Source organism: Piliocolobus tephrosceles, chromosome 14 (assembly GCF_002776525.5).
Source record: "Piliocolobus tephrosceles isolate RC106 chromosome 14, ASM277652v3, whole genome shotgun sequence".
In the NCBI taxonomy this organism is placed as follows: domain Eukaryota; kingdom Metazoa; phylum Chordata; class Mammalia; order Primates; family Cercopithecidae; genus Piliocolobus; species Piliocolobus tephrosceles.
Genome location: NC_045447.1, coordinates 84,168,527 through 84,188,109, shown reverse-complemented (window position 1 = coordinate 84,188,109; position 19,583 = coordinate 84,168,527). Strand labels below are relative to the sequence as shown.

The following is a 19,583-nucleotide window of genomic DNA, read 5'->3' as shown; positions in this document are numbered from 1 at the left end:
ATGTCTTGGTTTGAAGATTGAGATGAAATGGGAGGGCCACAAATAGTGATTTCTCTTTGAGCATTGTATAGATACACATGTAACCTGATACTAAACAAAAAGTAAAAGCTCATGAACTGTCAGTGATGTGGTGGGATATGCCAGAGGGAAGTGATTTGTGGACTCACTGGAGAGAGATTTCTACTAGAAGTAAGTGCTAAACGGATAGTGCAGAAAATATCCAGAGAAAGATATACAAGAGAAGGAGGGAAAGGTAGGGATATCTATGCAAAAGGAAATAAGGGATGTTTCCTCTGGTGAAATTAGAGAGTCTTTATTAATGTGTGAATTGTCCATTTCTAATTCCGTGAGTTGAGCTTGTAGCTCTAGAGGCCAGCAAATACTTATTTGTTCTGGGAGCTCAGAAAACCAGAGGATCCCCAGAAAATCTCAATGTGAGCATCAAAAAATAATGTGGCATCACCCAGAATTTAGGAAAATATTTCTTTAAAATGCAGTGATTGTAAGTCTGTGAAATATTCACAAGATAGAAGTTTGGAAGTGGGGAAGGGAAGTGGTATTTTCAGGTTCATAAACAAACTTTGGAATAAATGTTTGCCTAATTAAGCTTATTAGTAAAACTGTAGGGAAAGAATGCCTGGTCTGTCTTTTCAGATGTCTCCATATTGCTATGAGAACAAATTGCTGATCCAACAATGTTCCATGAAATTACTCAGAAAAGTCATGAAAGAATGGACTGACATAAACACTATGTTCGTGTAAACTGTGTGTCAGCAACTACCAGTTGTGCTAATCTATCTTGCCAGTAATTTTCTCATAAGTTGGCATGAAACACAGAAGGTCTCAGCAAATAACTGAAAGGAAATGAAACAGAAGGAAAACAAGAATATCTCAGGCTGCCTTACTCATTTAAAGCAATGTAGAATTCTTGTACTCATAACTGATGCTGAGTTTAGCTTGAAAAACTCAAGAGTAGGTTCCTTTTCCATACTTAGCTCCTTTATTCTTTGACATGAAAACTTATTCCACTTGACAGTATAATTTTCCTTGTTCTGTGTACAAAGCCACCTTTATGTGCTCTATAATGTGTTGATTATCTTGTCAGCAATTAATGGCCTTTCTATTTCTACTTTGCTCTCAGCTGCTCTGCTTTAATAATGCTGGGACATTAATATCCTGAAGCAGTTCTCTTCCAGTGTTCCCAGACACCATGAAATGTGGTAGGAAATTCACCTTCTCTCGTGAATCTTGTCTACACATTGGTTTTCTGCTTCCTTAATCTCTTTATAGCAGGGTGTCTTGCTGTTAAATAGCCAACTATTTATAAATCTCGACAGAAACTTTCTAGACTTGCTCTTCTATTTGAGTGAACTTCTAGGGCTGCCTTTAAAACTTCAGAACCCTAGGTATTTTACATGTAGTCATATTTTCATTCTGTAAGGGCACAGTTAAAAAGATTTTAAAAGTGGAAATTTGAATCAAAGACTTAAATTTCAACTTTTTTTTTCCTAAAAGGGAAACATTTTTGTAAGAGAAAATGAAGGAATAGAGAAAATTACCAGCAAGAGCTGTGTTGCACAATGTTAAAACACAGTTTCTGCTATTAAGATGGCAAAAATATAACAGGAAGTAGAAGAGACCTAGAGGTCATTTTGAAACATGTCCTTTTTTCATATAAAGGTGACATGACATTCTGATTTACATAGTAAATGCTAGAGTCAGGCCAACTCTTTATATTCCTGAACTAGAGCTCCTTCCTTACACAAATACCATTCCAACAAGTAAAACCCAAGTCAATGACTTGTAAAAGATTCAAAGAGGAAGAAGCATTTGAGGTGGTCATTGAGAGAAGCATAGGACTTCCTTGGGTATGTATAATGATTTCTGCAACAAGATCAATGAGATATACTTTGCGGTTGATAAATGCTGAGGGAGCATTGGAGGAGGAAGGCAGAGGGCAGAAGACAAGGATTTGAGGAATGAGAAACCACACTGGAGTGAAGACAATAATTGAAGATGCATCTTTCCAGAAGTTTGGAGGCCAAGGAATGGTAGAGATTGGCAGCTTAAATGGGTACTGAGATGAAAGGAAGGTTTATTGTTCATTTGTGTCGAATGCAGGAGACTAACATATATATTGGCAGTATGCAAAGGACTAACAGAGATTGAAGATTTACGAGAGAGGGAATAATTTATGAAATAAGTTCCCAGAGGAGGCAGGAAGATGAGATCAAATGCCTAGATGGGCAGGTTGGTTTTGATGAAGAGCAAGGATAATATTTTTTTTGTCAGATTGATCAGGAGATGGAGAGAGGCAGGTGAAGATTCAGAGAGGAACAGAACCGAAGGAGCTTGTGTTGGATGCCTTTATCCTTTGGGAGATGAACCCATGAGATCACATCCTAAGAATGAGGCAGGGAAGGTCAAGTTGGAAATTTGCGAGTGAAAATAGATCTGAACATCTGAGATAGGGGATGAGGAAAAGTCAGCGAGAGATGAGATGCATAAAAGGCTTTCCCAGCAGAATGGAGGGGACAGTGGAGATTAGTCTTATTTTCTCCAGCTGTGCTGAGAAGACTGGGGTAAAGATGAAAGCTACCCTGGGTTTCCAGGCATTAGGAAGACCAAGGTGGAGAAGCCAGGAAGACCTGCAGGTGGGGAGGGTATGACGTGAAAGCAACTGCATCATTGACCATGATCACAGAATGGAGGCTGGATAAGCTGGGTTGTGGGGCAGGGAAAGGATCAGGGGATTTGCATGGGGGCTGGTAAAACTTGATTTAGGTTCTTGGGAATAGGAAAAGGCACAATGTAAGAATGGGAAGCTGTTTCAAAGGGAAAAGTCACAGCTCTTGGTTTTAGTAAATACCATCATAAAAAGCTCCAAAACAGGCCAAGCATGGTGGCTCGTGCCTGTAATCCCAGCACTTTGGGAGGCTGAGGTGGGAGGACAGCTTGAGGTCAGGAGTTTGAGACCAGCCTGAGCTACTTAGTGAGACTCTGTCTCTGCAACAAATGAAAAATAAATTAGCTGGGTCTGTACCCAAGCTACTTGGGAAGCTGAGGTGGGAGGACTGCTTGAGCCCGGGAAGTGGAGGCTGCAGTGAACCATGATTGTGCCACTGCACTCCAATCTGAGCAACAGACATGCTCCAACCTGAGCAACAGAGACCCCGTCTGGAAAAAAAAAACAAAAAGTATATATATATATATATATATACTCCAAATCAGACTCAGCATATATACATGTCCATAAATGTCCTAATAGTCACTCTAGCCAGGTAGTCCTGGTTTTAAGTATTCACACTAAAATCCCTTGTAGGCCAAATTGCTTGGGTGCTATGCTATAAGGGATTACAGTTTATCTTATCGAAAGGCAGAAACATTTAATCTTCCTTTTTCCTTTGATGGAATTATGTTCTTCCTTACCATCAACACCTATTCATTCATAGTACAGCTTTCTGTCTTAACTATTTAGTGGGTTACTAACAGGAGAACCCACTGTGTTCCAGAAATTGCATTGACAGTAGGAATTAAAAAAAAACAACATGGAGCCGTATTCTCCAGAAGCTTACCTCTAAGGAGATAGGTAAGTAGACAATTTTAACATAATGCATTAAGTGCTATGAGAGTAGTATGATGGTGATACGTGCTATACAAGACAAAGGTTCTAGGTTAATTGCTTTGATAAAACTGCCACCCTTTAACAAGGTTAAACTGGATTCAATGTAGACCTTATTTAGAGTTTCTAATATGTTACTGTGCTTTGTAAATCTTCATGTGTGTGGAGTAGAGATCTAGTCTGCCAAGTTCCGCAAACTCATCTGACAACAGAACTCTTTTTCAATGAAATATCTCAAGGGATTTGTGCTCCATGGGACAGAAGATGAGAAGGGCTGACACAAGATTCTCACCTAGTGAAAAAAAAGGTATGTATTTATATTTTTAAAAACTGGTTGGATGGGGGCTTTCTCTTAAATACGTAAATGACTTTTGAAGTTTTTTTTTTTTTTAGTCCTATGACAGAGTAAAGATACAGACTTAAAAGGATTTACCATGAAGATTTTAATGACTGCTGGGCTGATTATTAAGCCTGATCCCAGTGAAATGGAATACCTTTAGTCATTTTCATTTTTGGACTGTTTAACAATTTTTCTCCAAAAGAAATATTTAATGAATACAATGTCGCGTTCCTCTCAGTGCTTCTAATTAACAGACCACTGAACAATCTTTGTTAAAGGAAAGGCTAGCTTCAGGCCAGAAGGCATTGCAGGATCTAATATGTATGCTACCGTGGGTGACCAAGCATAAAGATAAACTAAGGATTTGAATATATAAGGGCTAATGTTTGCGTCCATTGTTATGGAATTTCTGATGATCACTCTCTAGTCTTTCCTAATATTTGGCCTTTAGGAAAAGTGTTTTGGACTGAATTGTTCTCTCTCCTCATTATCCTCCTTAATGTGTGAAAGTCTCACCTGCTCTCTATTTCATAAAGAGGAAAAACAGATCCAGAGGACCATTTCATAAGAAAATGTGGCACATATACACCATGGAATACTATGCAACCATAACAAAGGATGAGTTTGAGTCCTTTGTGGGGACATGGATGCAGCTGGAAACCATCATTCTCAGCAAACTATGGCAAGAACAGAAAACCAAACACTGCATGTTCTCACTCATAGGTGGGAACTGAACGATGAGATCACTTGGACTCGGGAAGGGGAACATCACACACCGGGGCCTATCACGGGGAGGGGGGAGGGATTGCATTGGGAGTTATACCTGATGTAAATGACGAGTTGATGGGTGCAGCACACCAACATGGCACAAGTATACATATGTAACAAACCTGCACATTATGCACATGTACCCTAGAACTTAAAGTATAATATAAAAAAAAAGAAAAAAAAATTAAGACATTAAATAAAGTTTTATTGTAAGCTGTTTATAATTGTATAAAAGCAGCCATTTCTTTAAGAAAATCTCATCTTGTTAAAATAAAGGTTTAACTCTGACCTGATTTTTAGTTTAAAGAACTTCACAGCAAAAATCAGGGTATAGAATTATCCACGTATTAAAGAGATGTTGTCTATAAGACCTTATGAGGATCAGGACTAAGAAAAAAACATTCATTAGTCTTTCTCTGCTCAGCTAGATTTAATAAATGATATGTGTGAGTACTGTGCTAAGAACTTTATATGATGCATTGTCTTTGATCTTTACCATATACTATGGATATATGGGTATACTCCTGGTATACCCATTTTACACATGAAAGAAAAGTAAGGCTCAGAAAGGTTACATAACTAGCTCAAACTGTAATGCCATAAGTGCCAGTGAACCCACAGCTAAGTGTCTTGTGCATTATGCTACATTTTCCTCTAACCCACAGCTTTCCTTTGTCTATTATAAAGCACCTGGAATTTTGACTCCTCCTAGGAGCCAAAGTTATTTCTAAACTAAAACACCAGAAGGTTAAAAATAAAGTCTAAATTTTTTTCAGGAATCCTGAGAGTTAGGGCTGGACTCCCCTTCTCACCTGCTCCTACACTTTTGATGTTAGCCAGGCGAGGGCTGGGAGGGCTTTTTACACTAGGCTTAGTGTAAAAAGCATCAATTCTGGAGTCAAAAAGACCTGGATCTGCTTCTCAGTTCAGCCACTTAATAGCTGTGTAATGTTGAACAATGTCCTTAATTTTCTGCCTGAGCGTTCCTCATCTGTTAAATGGTGCTGGACTGCTTTCCTTCCTAGGGAGCTGTGGCATCAAATGAAGTGCTGGAGAGTGTGCAACAACAGCCTGTTGTTGGCAGCTGTGATAATATCACACAGAATCTGTCTATAAGGCTACTTTGCTAGAATGGTCTAAGGGAAACTCTTAGCGTTGCTTCATCCCTATAGTTTCTGCCAAAGATTAAACTACCCAGGGAAGACAGCAAGGGGTTATTAATAATCAGCCCATTGTCCTTAAAACAGGCTGGGTAAATGCAAATAGGAGAAAGCAAGGTAAAGCAACATCCAGAGTGAGCCATCAGAAAGGCACAGGGGAGGCAGAAGGCAGCCATCAAGAGTGAGGGAAGTAAGAGGAGAGAAGCTGAAAGGCTGGACATCTTTACAGTTCTGCATGGGCTGCTGCTCAGTCACCTCCGCTCTGGTCCCGTGTGAAACTCACTGAGAGGTGGAAATAATGTTCATGAAAATAGGTCCTGTCTTTGAGTTGGGCCCTGAAGAATCATACCTGACACGCTTTAGAAATGGGTTCAGAGGTCACAAAGTGTAGGCAGGCAACACATGTGTGCCAGGCTCTTAGTTTAGGCATTCGTTTCTACTAGATCATCTGGGAGACCCTGAGCTAGACTGCATTCTAAAATGTCAAGGACTTTGAAAAGAAATACTTTACTTCCCTCACAGGAGTATTGTGAGAATTAAATAACAAAAGGTACCTACACCCCAAGGCAGGCTTGAGGAACCTCATTTTCTCCAGGTGCACAAGAACAGGCCTTCCCCAAGATTGGAGAGAGACCTTGGCCACCCAAAGATACCGTGCACTAAAAGGCAGGCTTCAGAGTTGACTAGACTGTGATTCAGACCCCAACTCTGCCACTTCCCAACCTTAGAAAGTCTACTCATTCATTCGTTTATTCATTCATTGACCACATAGGTACCAAACAAAATGTATTGAACAGAATTTTGCTCATGACCTACTTTGCACCAGGGCACAGTGCTAGATGCTGTGGATACAGAGATGAACAAGACCGACAAGGTCCCTGTCCTCATGAATGCTATATCTTCACAGGAAAAGAAATGGACAATGAGCAAGTAACAAACAAATGAGATCATTTCAGATTGGGATAAATGTTATACACAAAATAAACTGGACAAACTAATGAGGAGTAATCTGGGTATGAAGAAAGTGGTTACAAACTGGGCGGCGGTCAGGAATGTTCCTTTCTGAGAGGAAGCACTTGACCTGGGATAGAAGCGTGGGAGCCAGCTTGATATGGGAATGGCTGGGGAAGGAGGCACCCCCTGTGCAGAGCACTGGCCCTGGGCCAGGAAAGGCCTTGGGACTCAAGGAACAGAGAGAAGGCCCACGTGACTATGTGGACTCTGGGACTCTGACTGTGGCGGAATGAAAGCAGATGAAGCCAGCAAAGTGGGGAGTGATCCAACTGTGCAAGACCTCGAAAACCACAGTATGGGATGAAGTTTTATTCTGAAGGCCATAGAACAGTTACACACAGGGGAGGGCCAAGATTTGATTTCCATTTCAAAGAAATGATTCTGGCTGCTGCATCTCTCTCTCTCTCTGGAGTATAGAAAGAGTAAGGTGGAAGAGATGATCCAGCTACAAAGATATTGAAGTCATTTAAGTAAGAAATGATGGCAGCTTAGACTAGGGTGGTGGCTGGAGAGAGAGAAGTGGACATGTTTGAGATGAATTTTAGGGGTGTCACTGAAGGGTTTCATCTGGAATTTGGGGAAGAGTGGCAATGAAACAGGAGGAATCAAACTATTTAAATGTCCTGAAACTTCAGTTTCTTCCCCTAAATTTGGTGTTACTGTAGCGTATTAAGGACTAAACAAGAGAGCATGTGCTGCCCAGCACAAAGTAGGTACTTGATAAACGGCCAGCTTGTCCCTTGTTCTGACCCAAGTTGAACTCTGAACCTTCTAGAAGTTCCAGCAAGTTCATTTCAGGACTCAGTCTTTAGAAATTCCAACTATTAAAAAATGTATGCTAAGCTCAATAGGTTCAGAAAAATCTCTTAAACTGTCATCAATTTGGAAGTAAAGTCGATACTGAGTTATTAAACCATCCAGAACAGCCAATATGAAGCTTCCAGACAGACTGTAACAGCTGGCAAGTGTTGGCCATATGCTTATTTGGATGCTCTGTGACTTAAAACTCCTTTCTCAATGGCAAGAAGTTTTGGAGAAACATGTACTCTCTATGGACAGAAACCACATGTGGAAAACAATAGCCCAGGTTTGGGTGTCATAACTCTGGAAAAGTCTTGATCTCTGAAGCTTTGACAGGGGTGAGTCACTCACAGTGAAAAAGCTACCTAGGGGCAGGAAGACCATTCATCTAGCTCTGTTCCTACCCAGCTGTATGGTCACAGGAACATCTCCCAGCACTTCAGGGAGAGGGACCTGGGCAAGGACACTACACAGACATATCCTTGCACAGGCCTTTGGCTACCACAGAATCTGCTGGGCTGCCATGCCTGGTTTCCGTGCAGCTCAGCTGCATATGAGCCTGAAACACAGGGTCTTTCTTATTGCTCTCTTCTTTTCTGCTTTTATACTATTTTTATAAAATATTATATTTTTATAAAATATTATACTTTTATAAAATAACTTTTGTAGTTATTCAGAGCAATAGTTCTCTATGTTGGATGTTACAATACCCTGGTGCACTTTATAAAATACTGATTCCCAGGCCCCCACACCAAAAGATTCTGACCTAATCAGTATAGTAGATGCACCACCCAACTGATCCTTCAGGAAATAAGGGCTTATTCTCCCAGTTGCTGAAAGTGTAGCCAGTGGACAGCACTCGACTTGTTAGTCATCTGTGGAAAGTTGCCAGGCATTTCAAGGCAATACCCTCTTCCTGAGGTAGCCAGCATCCAATGACCAATCAATATGGGACCGTAAAGGCAACATTACTCAACCCAGGACAACTCTGAAAGGCCACACCAGTTTCAGAGCTCCCTGTAGGTCAGCTGAAGCCTTCCTTGAGAATGCACTGCAGCCTGACAGCTTCTCCTGCCTGATTGCCTGATCCTGCTTCCTTTCCTTCCCTTCCTTCAGTGGTGATCCCAAGAGCAAACCTCATAAACTTCCTGCAAATAAGTCTCCATCTCAGGGTCTGCTTTCCTTGGTTTGGGGTAATACTTGGACATCAGCATTATAAAGCTCCAGAGGTGATTTTTTTTTTTTTTTTTTTTTTTTTGAGATGGAGTCTCGCTCTGTCACCCAGACTGGAGTACAAATCTTGGCTCACTGAAACCTCTGTCCACCTCCTGGGCTCAAGCAATTCTCCTGCCTCCGCCTCCCAAGTAGCTTGGACTACAGGCATGCACCACCATGCCCGGTTAATTTTTAAAATATTTTTAAGTAGAGATGGGGTTTTACCATGTTGGCTATGCTGGTCTCCAACTCCTGACCTCAGGTGATCCACCTGTCTCTGCCTCCCAAAGTGCTGGGATTACAGGTGTGAGCCACCATACCTGGCCCTCCCCAGGTGATTTTAATGAAGGTGAATAATCCCTGCTCAAAAGTCAGAATGTGACAATCAGTCAACAGACAATTAGTGAGCACCAACTGAGTGCCAAGTACATTGCTAGGGTTTTGGTCCCAGATGGAAAATTGAGAGAAATTAAGAAAACTGACTCTGATTGCAAAGCTAGCAAGTGGCAGACTTGGGGTTTAAAACTAGAGAGATTGCTGTGTCTGTTCTCCTAATCACTATGTTATGCTGTCTCCAAGATGATGGAAGCATAGGATGCCAGGGAACCCTAACCTCACCATGCTGTATAGGCGTGGAGAGTGGGGTCAAAGAAGGATTCTGTGAGGAAGTGAGGTTTAAGCTGAGATCTAAATAAGAAGAGTGTAGGCAGAGGCAACAGGGAATGCAATAATACAAGGTAGGAGAGAGCAGAGTGTGTCCCAGGAACTGATTGCTCAGTGTGATTACAATGGAAAATGCAAGACGTAAACCTGGGGATGTGGCTGATGCTAGAGCATGCCTTTTCTCTAAGAGCAAAAGGAAGCCAAAGGGTCCCTGCAGGGGAGGGTTGCAGCTTGATAACTCTACTGCTGGACAGAGACAGATTGCAGGGGAGCAAGAATGAATGGCAGGTGAGGATGGTTTTTAATTTCAATTGTCAGATTCAATTTAAAGACCAATGGTTCTCATCCAAGGATAGGATGACACCTCTAGGACAATTTGGAAATGTGTAGAAATAATTTTGGTTTTTGCAGTAATCACAGATGCTAAACATCCAGGAAGGTGAGAAATGTTCTCACCACAAAGGCACAACTGTCCTCTTCAAAATGCCAAGGGGGGCCTCAGAGGGAAATCATGCCACAAGCAAAGCACAGAAGGCTTAACTGTAGAAATATAAATGTTCTAAGCCATAACAATATGAAAGTTCAGTAATTGTATATCTGGGAGAATTTGGGAAGTCAAGGGGGTAAGAGAGGTGAAGAGAAATGCGGGGTCGGGGAGGTTTATTCATTTTAACATGGTGGGGTGTCAAGAGACATTGTCTAAAGTTTATGGATCCAAAAATAGATGGTTTAGTGTACTAAAGTTGTAAAGGGAACCAAGAAAAATGTTCAAAATAAAAACAAAACTAAAAATTATGACGAAGAGAGAGAAAAGCAGGAGGAATAGAAGGAATAGTGTAAGTTCCTTCTCTTTCATAGTAGGGAGTCAGCCAACACAGTTAAGGTGAATGAATCAAGAAATGGAGGTGGAAATATATTTAGAGTTATAGAGGAAGCCATCAGTGAATCAGGAAGAAAAACCATCAGAAAAACAAGAGGTGGAAGTGAATTTTAAATATTTATTTATTTATTTTGAGATGGAATCTTGCTTTGTTACCCAGGCTGGAATATAGTGGCACGATCTTGGCTCACTGCAACCTTCACCTCCTAGGTTCAAGCGATTCTTGTGCCTCAGCCTTCTGAGAAGCTAGGACTACAGGTGTGTACCACCCAGCCTGGCTAATTTTTGCATTTTTAGTGGAGATGGGGTTTCACCATATTGGCCAGGCTGGTCTCAAACTCCTGACAACAGGTGATATGCCTGCCTTGGCCTTCTGAAGTGCTGGGATTACAGGCGTGAGCCACCACACCCAACCAAATGAGGCAGTTAGTCTTAATGTTTGTTTATTTTGAGATGGAGTCTTGTTCTGTTGCCCAAGCTGGAGTGCAGTGGCGTGATCTTGGCTCACTGCAACCTCCGCCTCCTGGGTTCAAGCAATTCGCCTGTCTTGGCCTAATGAGTAGCTGGGATTACAGGCACATGCCACCATGCCTGGCTAATTTTTTTTAGTAGAGATGGGGTTTTGCCATGTTGGCCAGGCTGGTCTCGAACTCCTGACCTCAGGTGATCCACTCGCCTCGGCCTCCCAGAGTGTTGTGTGAGCCACTACACCTGGCTGGAAGTAGAATTTTGAGTTCAGCAGTAGGGACTAGTGTGGGAAACTCTGACTTCTCATTTTATCCCTTGTCTTAAATATATTTTTGTATGTTTACTTCAACCTGTATATGTTAAATAAGTAAGTGAACTTCAGTTTCCTGCCTTATCTAATGCATACTTCTATGGTGGATGTCAAATGGTTCTTTTACTCTCTGAGAAGCTATTTCTGTGTAACAGGGACCTGCCAAGAACTAAGGGCCACTTTGAGGCAGGTAGCCAGAGTTTTCTAGTGTTGAACTGTACTACTGTCTCCTCATCTGCACTGGGGTTGAATCCATAACTCGTTCTTTCTGAGTGCTGTAAGAACTCCTCCGCCACCACTGGGTCTAGATCCATTTTTCCCTAAGTGGTTGTGGGGAACTGTGCAGTTGCTGGGCAGCTTGGTAGTTGGCCTCCAGAAAAGAAAAGGGCAAATTCCCAGGGGCACTGTTATCTGCTAGGAGGTGTGCACCAGTTCAGGTATAAGCAGAGACTCACTATAAAGGAATGGGCAGATTCCTAAACAACCCATGTTTGTCAATAGAGGATGAAGTGGGGTGGGGTGAGATGAGTGGAGTGATGAGCAGGAGTTAGAATCCAGCATGGCCTGAATTTTAACCGTCTAAACAGTGGCTCAGCTGGGTCTCTATTTGCCATTATTTTTTACAGCAACTGGTAAAACTACTCCTCTATCTTTTTATGTAGCCCTTCCGTGGGCTTTACATAACATTGCATGGTAATTAGTTGCTTATGTATCTTAATCTTCTACCATCTGTGATCTCTTCTTCCTCAAGGGTAGGATCTGAGCCTCATTTTTATATTCCTTGTACTGAGCATGTACCTAATAAACACTGGGTGAGTAAAGAAAATGAATGAATATATAAATAAATAAATAAGCCAAATGAATAAATAAAATGCTTATTATATCCTCCTTTAAAAAAAATCAGCAAAATAGGACATAGAGTGTAACAAAGATTCCATTACTTTTGGTGCACCCCTGATTTTGGGACTCTGGTATTTGCTTGTGTGTGTGTGTGTGTGTGCATGTGTGTGTGTACATGCATGTATGTATTACTATATCTACTTGCAAGTGTTAAATAATTGGTAATGGGAACTCAGGTTAGGCCTTTGGGATCCCTAAGAGGTGCAGAGAAACTTGGATTTCTCCAGGACTAATAAATCGAAGAGGAAAGTTCAATAATGCTGCTGCAAGAGTCCATCTATAAGATGACATTTATAGGAAGAAAGGCTCATTCAAAAATTATTTGATATTGTCTAGGCAATGAGCTTAAAGAGCAAGAGTCTAAGCTAAGGGTAGAAACATGGTACCAGAAACACCTGTTTGCTTCCTCTCTCATCCAGGGAGCTGAGCATTATATCTCAATTTAGTTAGGTGATCAAAGACTGATAGAATTATGCAAGGAATACTTACAACACTATCTACTTAATTAGCATACAAATAAAAAGAAGCCTTTTCTGTAAGATTGTGGTAAAACGTAGATGCTTCTACTCTGCTGGAGGTATTAGAAATTAGTTTAACTCTTTTAGAAATCAGTAAGTCAAGGAGGCTGCCATGCCATTCCTGCCTAGCAATGGAAAATAGTTTTTCTTCTTACCTAGCAATGGAAACAAAAAATTTTCAGAGGTCTTTGATTAACCATGGTAAAGATTTAATGATGTCCTGGCGGGTTTTGTAATGGACTAAAAGTAACCAGGCAACATTGTGATAGGAGTGGTGTACTAGATTTCTTTAGCAGGAAGTTACAGATGGACACAGCTATGATTCTATCCAGATGGTTGTAACCAAGAGAAGTTCAGGCTATGAATGTCTGTGCAGGTTCTACTGTTCCCCCAAGTTTGCAGCTTCCCCAGGGGAGCCTGCACTTTGGGTAACTCCTGGATTTGAATGTGATAGTCTGATTGATTGATTGATTGATTGATTCATTCATTCATTCATTCATTCATTCCTTCATTCAACAATGTTTATTGAGCTACCACTCTGTGAGTTATCTGTTTGAAGGACAGCACTTTCTTATTTTTCTTTGGGACCCTTTCTTACATGGACAGGATACTCAAGAGATATTTGCCAACTGACTGACACAGGTTGAAACAAAATGGATTTTTCCCACACTGGTTTCATTCTGAGTTGCAGTGGCAGAATTTATTGCATCTGTAAAACTTCTTTAAGTTTATGAGTTGCTAAGCTTGAGAGATTACAGCTTCCTTTTCCATTCCCGCTGCAATAAATATCTCTTTTTATATTCTCATTTCTATCAAAATCAGATGCTGATGGTTACCTTATGTAAATTCTCTCTGGCTAGGGCGGTGTTGGTTCTATATTTTTTAATAGACTTTCTCATCCTGTGTTCAGCTAGAGCCTTAGGTTGTTAACCTTAAAGTCTCAATGCAGAACCAGGCTCACTGATTTCACCTTTTCAAAATACTAGCATTCCCACTAGTGTGTGTATGTGCATTTGAGAGAGAGGGAGGGAAAGAGAAAGAGAGAGAGACAGAATTATGACTAAAGTTTCAAACTAAAGTTCAACTGTTGAACTTGGACTATTCATGTACTCCCAGTCTTTGGATTAGTCTCGGAATTTAAGAGATAAACAAAAAGCAAACTCTAGGTGGCTGTGATTCAGAGACCCAGGAAACAGAAAGTAACTGAAGGATTAATCTGTATATGGCTGGGAGTAGGGTGTGAGGGTGAGGCCGTAGGCCTGAACAAAAGGAAAATAATATCTCACCAGTTGACAGTAGCTAGATGGACATTCACAAACTAGTCCAGCAACTGAACATGGACACAGAACAAATTGGCTCTACTGTACCTTAGTAGGCATGGGCTTCTTAAAGGTGATTTCAGCTTGCATCCAAACACCCCTTGGGGACTCCAACACAGACCAGATCTTCTCTTGAACTACATGGTTCTCTTCAAAGATGTAAACGGCTAGGGTGTCACTCATTTTTAAAAATCCATAGATGGCATAATGAAAACGCAGACAATACTGTAGGTTTCCTGGTAGGGAGGGCCCATAGAGCCTTCCAATGTAGCCAGGCTGAGATGTGAACTTCGTGTTGGCTAGGAGGTAATACCCTGCAAACAAGATAAAGCATATCAGCAATGCAAAATAATCTAATCTAGATTAGCAAGTGGTAAAAGGTGATTAAAGTAGTAGAACTAGACAGCAAAGACTACCAGCTATGCTTTAAATGATAGAAAGCATTTTCTAATGTCTGTGGCTTAAGTGACAGAAAACATCCATGTGCCTCATTGAAATGAAACCTCATTTAATTCTAAGTAAACCTTACAAACCAGTACAGATTTTCTATAGCACATGCCCAGATTTCAGTCATTAATTAGGATTTACACTTTTCACAAAACAAAAAGGATGAAATCATCTTGGAGATACCAGCTGCTTGGGTCAACCATCTGACTTAGATTGTATATTCCGAGGACTGAACCATAGTAAATGGAAGGCCCAGAGCAGATTTTTTCTTATTATCTTTTAGTGACTATAGAGATGGCAGGATTTCAGGCTGGCCTGGCAGTCTTTGTGGAAGTTTGTGTCTGGGCAGAGTCTACTCCTCTCTTGGTCAAATGTTAAACCTGCCCTTGAAGAGCAGGTTTTTCATCAGATGGATCCTCCCAGGTGCTGAAGATCTGTGTTCTTCCTTTATTCCTTCTAAATAACAAAGAAAAATAAAATCAGGAACCTCCCCTTCCCACCATCCCCATGGTCAATTTAAAATGAGTTCGTGTATCCTGGAAAGCCTGGGCAGAAAAGATAAAAAAACAAAAACAAAACCCACCTTCTTTTTCTCTTTCTTTTTTCTGCTCCTCCTCCTGCCCGTTTTCTTTTGGGTACCTCAGTCTTTGTATACCGTTTAGTTTTACCCAGTTATTTAACTCAAAAGAAGAGAAAGACATGCCAGAGCTCTCTCTCCCGCCATACACCAAGAAGCCATGTGAGGACACATGATAAGTGGCCATCTATAAGCTAGGAAGAGACCCCTCACCACAAACGACCCTGATGGCACCTTGATTTTGAACTCACAGCCTCCAGAACTGTGAGGAAATAATGTCTGTTGTTTAAGCCACCCAGTCTGTGGTATTTTGTTATGGCTGGCTGAGCAGACTATTATGGGTGGCCGTACAACAGCCAGAACAACCTTTTTGAAACCTAAGTTTCATCTGTGTTTTTTTCTGCTTAAAACCTCTCAGTGGCTTCTCATGTCCTCTATAATAAAATTCCAAATGCTTCCTGTGGCCTGCCACACCCAGGATCTATCTCCCTCTCTGACATCATTTTCCTCCATTCTCCTCCTCACCATTCCTCCCCACGGTGCAGCCATACAGACCTTCCTATTCTGTGGTGTGACCAGCTCTTTCCAAATTCAAGGCCTTCACAGATGTTGTTCCCTCTGCCTGGGTCACGCCCACTATCCCAGCTAACGGCAGCTTTCCTCAGAGAAACCTTCCCTGAATGCTAAACCAAAATTAGATTCTTCCCTCTATTCTCTCTCAGAGCTCTCTCTTCATTTCTTTGTACTGTGAAAGAAGGGGATCAGAACATGCCACCCCAAACTATGTCACTTTGGCATTTTGATTATTTTGAGGTAAAGTCACTTGAGAAACAGCAGAGGCAGGAAGGACCCTTTGACCTCCCCTTTTCTATTATACTTAAAAGCAGGTCATAAAATTTCCTACGAACAAAGTGTTCTCCCTGTCCCAGAAAGGGAAGAACATTCTGTCACTAAAGAGTGAGAGTTGACACCAAAATGGATCTGTACAAACAAACCTACTAACATAACCCTCATCTTCCATTAGTTTCCTTCATATATTTCCTAGTCACTTTCCCACAATTTACTGCCCCTGGAAACTTAAGCCCCCTAATCCCCCCCCCCTTTTTTTGTCTTGCTACTTCTCCACAATTTTATTATCCTATGTTTAAAATTGTATTGAAGCTCTCAGGCCTATCTGCTTCTTTGGGTCTTCATTGTTTTATGGAGGCTCCCAAGTACAGGTAAAAATATTAAATAAAATTTGTGGTTTTTTCTTGCTAATCTGTCTTACATCACTTTAATTCTTAGGTCCAAACATGGAACTTAAGAGGGTAGAGGAAAAGTTTTTCCTCCCTGACAGCACTTGCCACAACCTGTGATTATAGGTTTGTTTGTGTATGTATTTGTCTAATGTTTCTCTTGCCCACTGAAAAGATTGTCTGCCAGTGAAGGTGAGATTCACTTCAGATTTGTTCACTATTGTATTCCCCAGGAGTTAGTCCACTTGAATGTTTTATTACTTTGAAAATTGACAAACTGAGAGTATGGTGAGTCTTTTTATCCCTAAACAGCTCCCCGTTTCATCAGTTCACTGCTCCCAGAACTCAAATGGTTCTCTAGAGATGATTTTCCAGTTAATCAGCCCAAGGTCAGAATAGATTCGGTAGGGCCTTTATTTCTACAGGTTAGGCAACCTCTAAGAAAAGAATACAAAATTACAAGCACGAAATTGTGAGGGCTCTTTCAAGGCCTTTCTTGGGGCTGGTACAAGGCAGGGGCCCTGGAACCTAAGCTTCACCAGCTCCATGGTAAACTCACCTCAGTCTCCAGTATATAAATATGTGTTGGATAAATAAATGAGACACTGAACTCCTTGAGATCAAGCTCTTTGCACTTGTCTCCACTGGGTTGGGCTCCACAAAGGCTATCATTAAATTAATAGGTAATACCTACACAAGGAACACTCAGACTCCTGTTTCCAAAAGCTCCTTGTAAATAATATCCATCAAGTGTCCACTCAACATTTTTAAATAGCTTTTCCCCTCCACAATAGATTTTTAAAATTATAGTAAAATATACATGGTATAAAAGTTACCATTTAACCATTTGAATGTGCACAATTCAGCAGCATTTTGAGCATTCACAATGCTGTGCAACCATCACCACTACGTAGTTCCAGATCATTTTCATCACCCAAAGGCAACCCCATACTCATTAAACACTCTTACTCCCTCTGCCACAGCCCCTGGCAACCACTGAAATCTTCTTTTTATCTGTGGGAATATGTCTTTTCTGGAGATTTCATATAAATACAACTCAACAGATTTTTTTTCCTTAAAGGTATTGCATCTAAAGTGAGTTCCTAAATATTTTACAAGGATTTGCCTGTTTAATTAACTAGCAAATAGGTCTGCTAACACAACAACTTGAATTTCAATTTAAAAAAAAATTGTCAAACACAAGATTACTGATTGTCTTTGCTTCTTCACAGTTGCCTTTTTTCTTTAAGTCAGTGTCTTTGCAGGTATGATGTAGGAATGGCCAATAAAGCTTACGACTACCCAAGATATCCCCACATAGACAGATCCCTGATTTACCTAAGCCTGTAGTGTGGTCTCCAGCCCGATACATGTTTGGTTTTACTTTCACTCGGGTCCATCCTGGACCTTCTTTATCTTGGTTAAAGTTGCAGAGATCTTGCTCAAAATTGCAGCTGGCTTCCACGGCACTGAACAGAAGTTCTGAGCAAAGGACAAGCAAAGTTAATGACAATCAGTCCCAAAGATCTCAAAGGACTACATCAACTGGTTGACAGATATTTATATATACACATTTGTGCCAGGGGAGACCGAAGAAGTAAAACACAACTAAATATCTTTACCCAAAGGGCTTGCTGATAGGTTAGCATCAAACCAGCGTTTCAACATGACAGGAAAATTGTTCTTTTCCTTTCTAAAGGGAGGGGAGAAAGGAGCACTGCTCACATTATAAAAATGAAGTAGCCGACTTCAAAAGAAATTTCCTTTCATGACTGTGAACATTTATTCATATACTTCTTCACAATTCGCAATTCATTCATAAAAGTTTTAAAATAAAAAAAGGGAAAAGGAAGATATTTTATGGGACTCAATTTGTCTCTAAGATGAAGATTTTAGATGTTTTACAGAAACAATTTTCCTTTGTTGCTCAACCTTTGTGTCAGAAGCACAGCTGCTGTCTACTTTGCCATCAGTAGTAGGAGCTGATCTGCTTGAAGAAAGTCATCACTCAGTTTAAATCGTGCAGGTCAAAGAGTCACAGATCTGTCATGGGTACTGCTATTGCTTTGACTTCGCCAAGTTCTGGCATTATTTACCCTGTTCTATAAATACCTCACCCCAGATAGCCTGGAGGGAACATAAAAGAGTTCTGCTCTTTAAGAAGACATACAACTGGCCAACAGGTATATAAAAAAGTGTTCAACATCACTAATCAGCAGAGAAATGCAAATTAAAAGTACAACAAGATATCTTAGAATGGCTATTATTAAAAAGACAAAAATTAACAGATGTTGGTGAGGAGGTGAAGAAAAGGGAACTCTTATACAATGTTAGTGAGAATGTAAACTAGTACAGCCACTATGAAAAACAGTGTGGAGATTTCTCAAAAAAAATGAAAATAGAACTACCATTCGATCCAGCAATCCCATTACTGGGAATCTACTCAAAGGAAAAGAAATCCATATACCAAAAAAGATACTGCACTTGAATTGTTGATCTCAGCACTATTAACAGTACCAAAGATAAGGAATCAACCTAAGTGCCCATCAATGGATGACTGGATAAAGAAAATATCATATGTACATACAAACTGGAATACTATTCATCCATAAAAACAATGAAATTATGTCTTTTGCAGCAACATGGTTGGTATTGGAGGTCATTATCTTAAACGAAACAAGTCAGACACAAACACAAATACTGCATGCTCTCACTCATAAGTGGGAACTAAATAATGTGTACACACTGATACAAAGAGTGGAATAATAGACAGTGGAGACTTAGAAGGCTGAGGGAGTAGGAGGGGGCATGGAAGATAAGAAATTACTTAATGGGTACAATGTATGTTACTCCAGGATGGATACCTTAAAATCTTCACTTAACACTATGCAATGTATGCCTGTAACAAAACTGTACTTGCACCACATACATTTATACAAATAAAATACTTCTGCTTTTTTGAGAATAACTTTTAATCCTATCAACAAGTGGCTTGTAAATCACGCTGTTCAGATTGCCCTCTTAGAACAGAGGGGATGTGACTGTAGCAGTTGGGATATATTCGGTGCAGCCAAGTGTGATTCTTCTCTGCATGCTGACACACATGTCTAACAATCCAGGATTATGGAGAGAGGACATGTGTTGAATAACTGGAAAATTATCTCTAGAGAAACATTTGAGCTCTAGGAGCAGTGAGCTGATGAAACAGCTCACTATAAAAACTTACTGTATTCTCAGTTTGTCAATTTCTAAAGCAAGAAAGCATTCAGGTGGGCTGAAGAACTGACCCAGATTAAAGTGGATGAAAGACGCATGACAACCAAGTGCTACCAGGGATGCAAGA

At 40.6% G+C, this 19,583-nt stretch overlaps 1 protein-coding gene across 1 annotated transcript in view; it reads right to left on the bottom strand.

The window, feature by feature from the left end:
- MAMDC2 (MAM domain containing 2) overlaps positions 1–19,583 on the bottom strand; it is a 179,320-nt gene that overhangs the window by 66,967 nt on the left and 92,770 nt on the right. Inside the window, exons 8-9 of the mRNA XM_023213254.2 lie at positions 17,579–17,722; positions 14,027–14,292 (exon numbers count right to left, since the gene is read on the bottom strand). Coding sequence (XP_023069022.1) covers positions 14,027–14,292; positions 17,579–17,722 — 410 coding nt within the window. The remainder of the gene's footprint in view (positions 1–14,026; positions 14,293–17,578; positions 17,723–19,583) is intronic.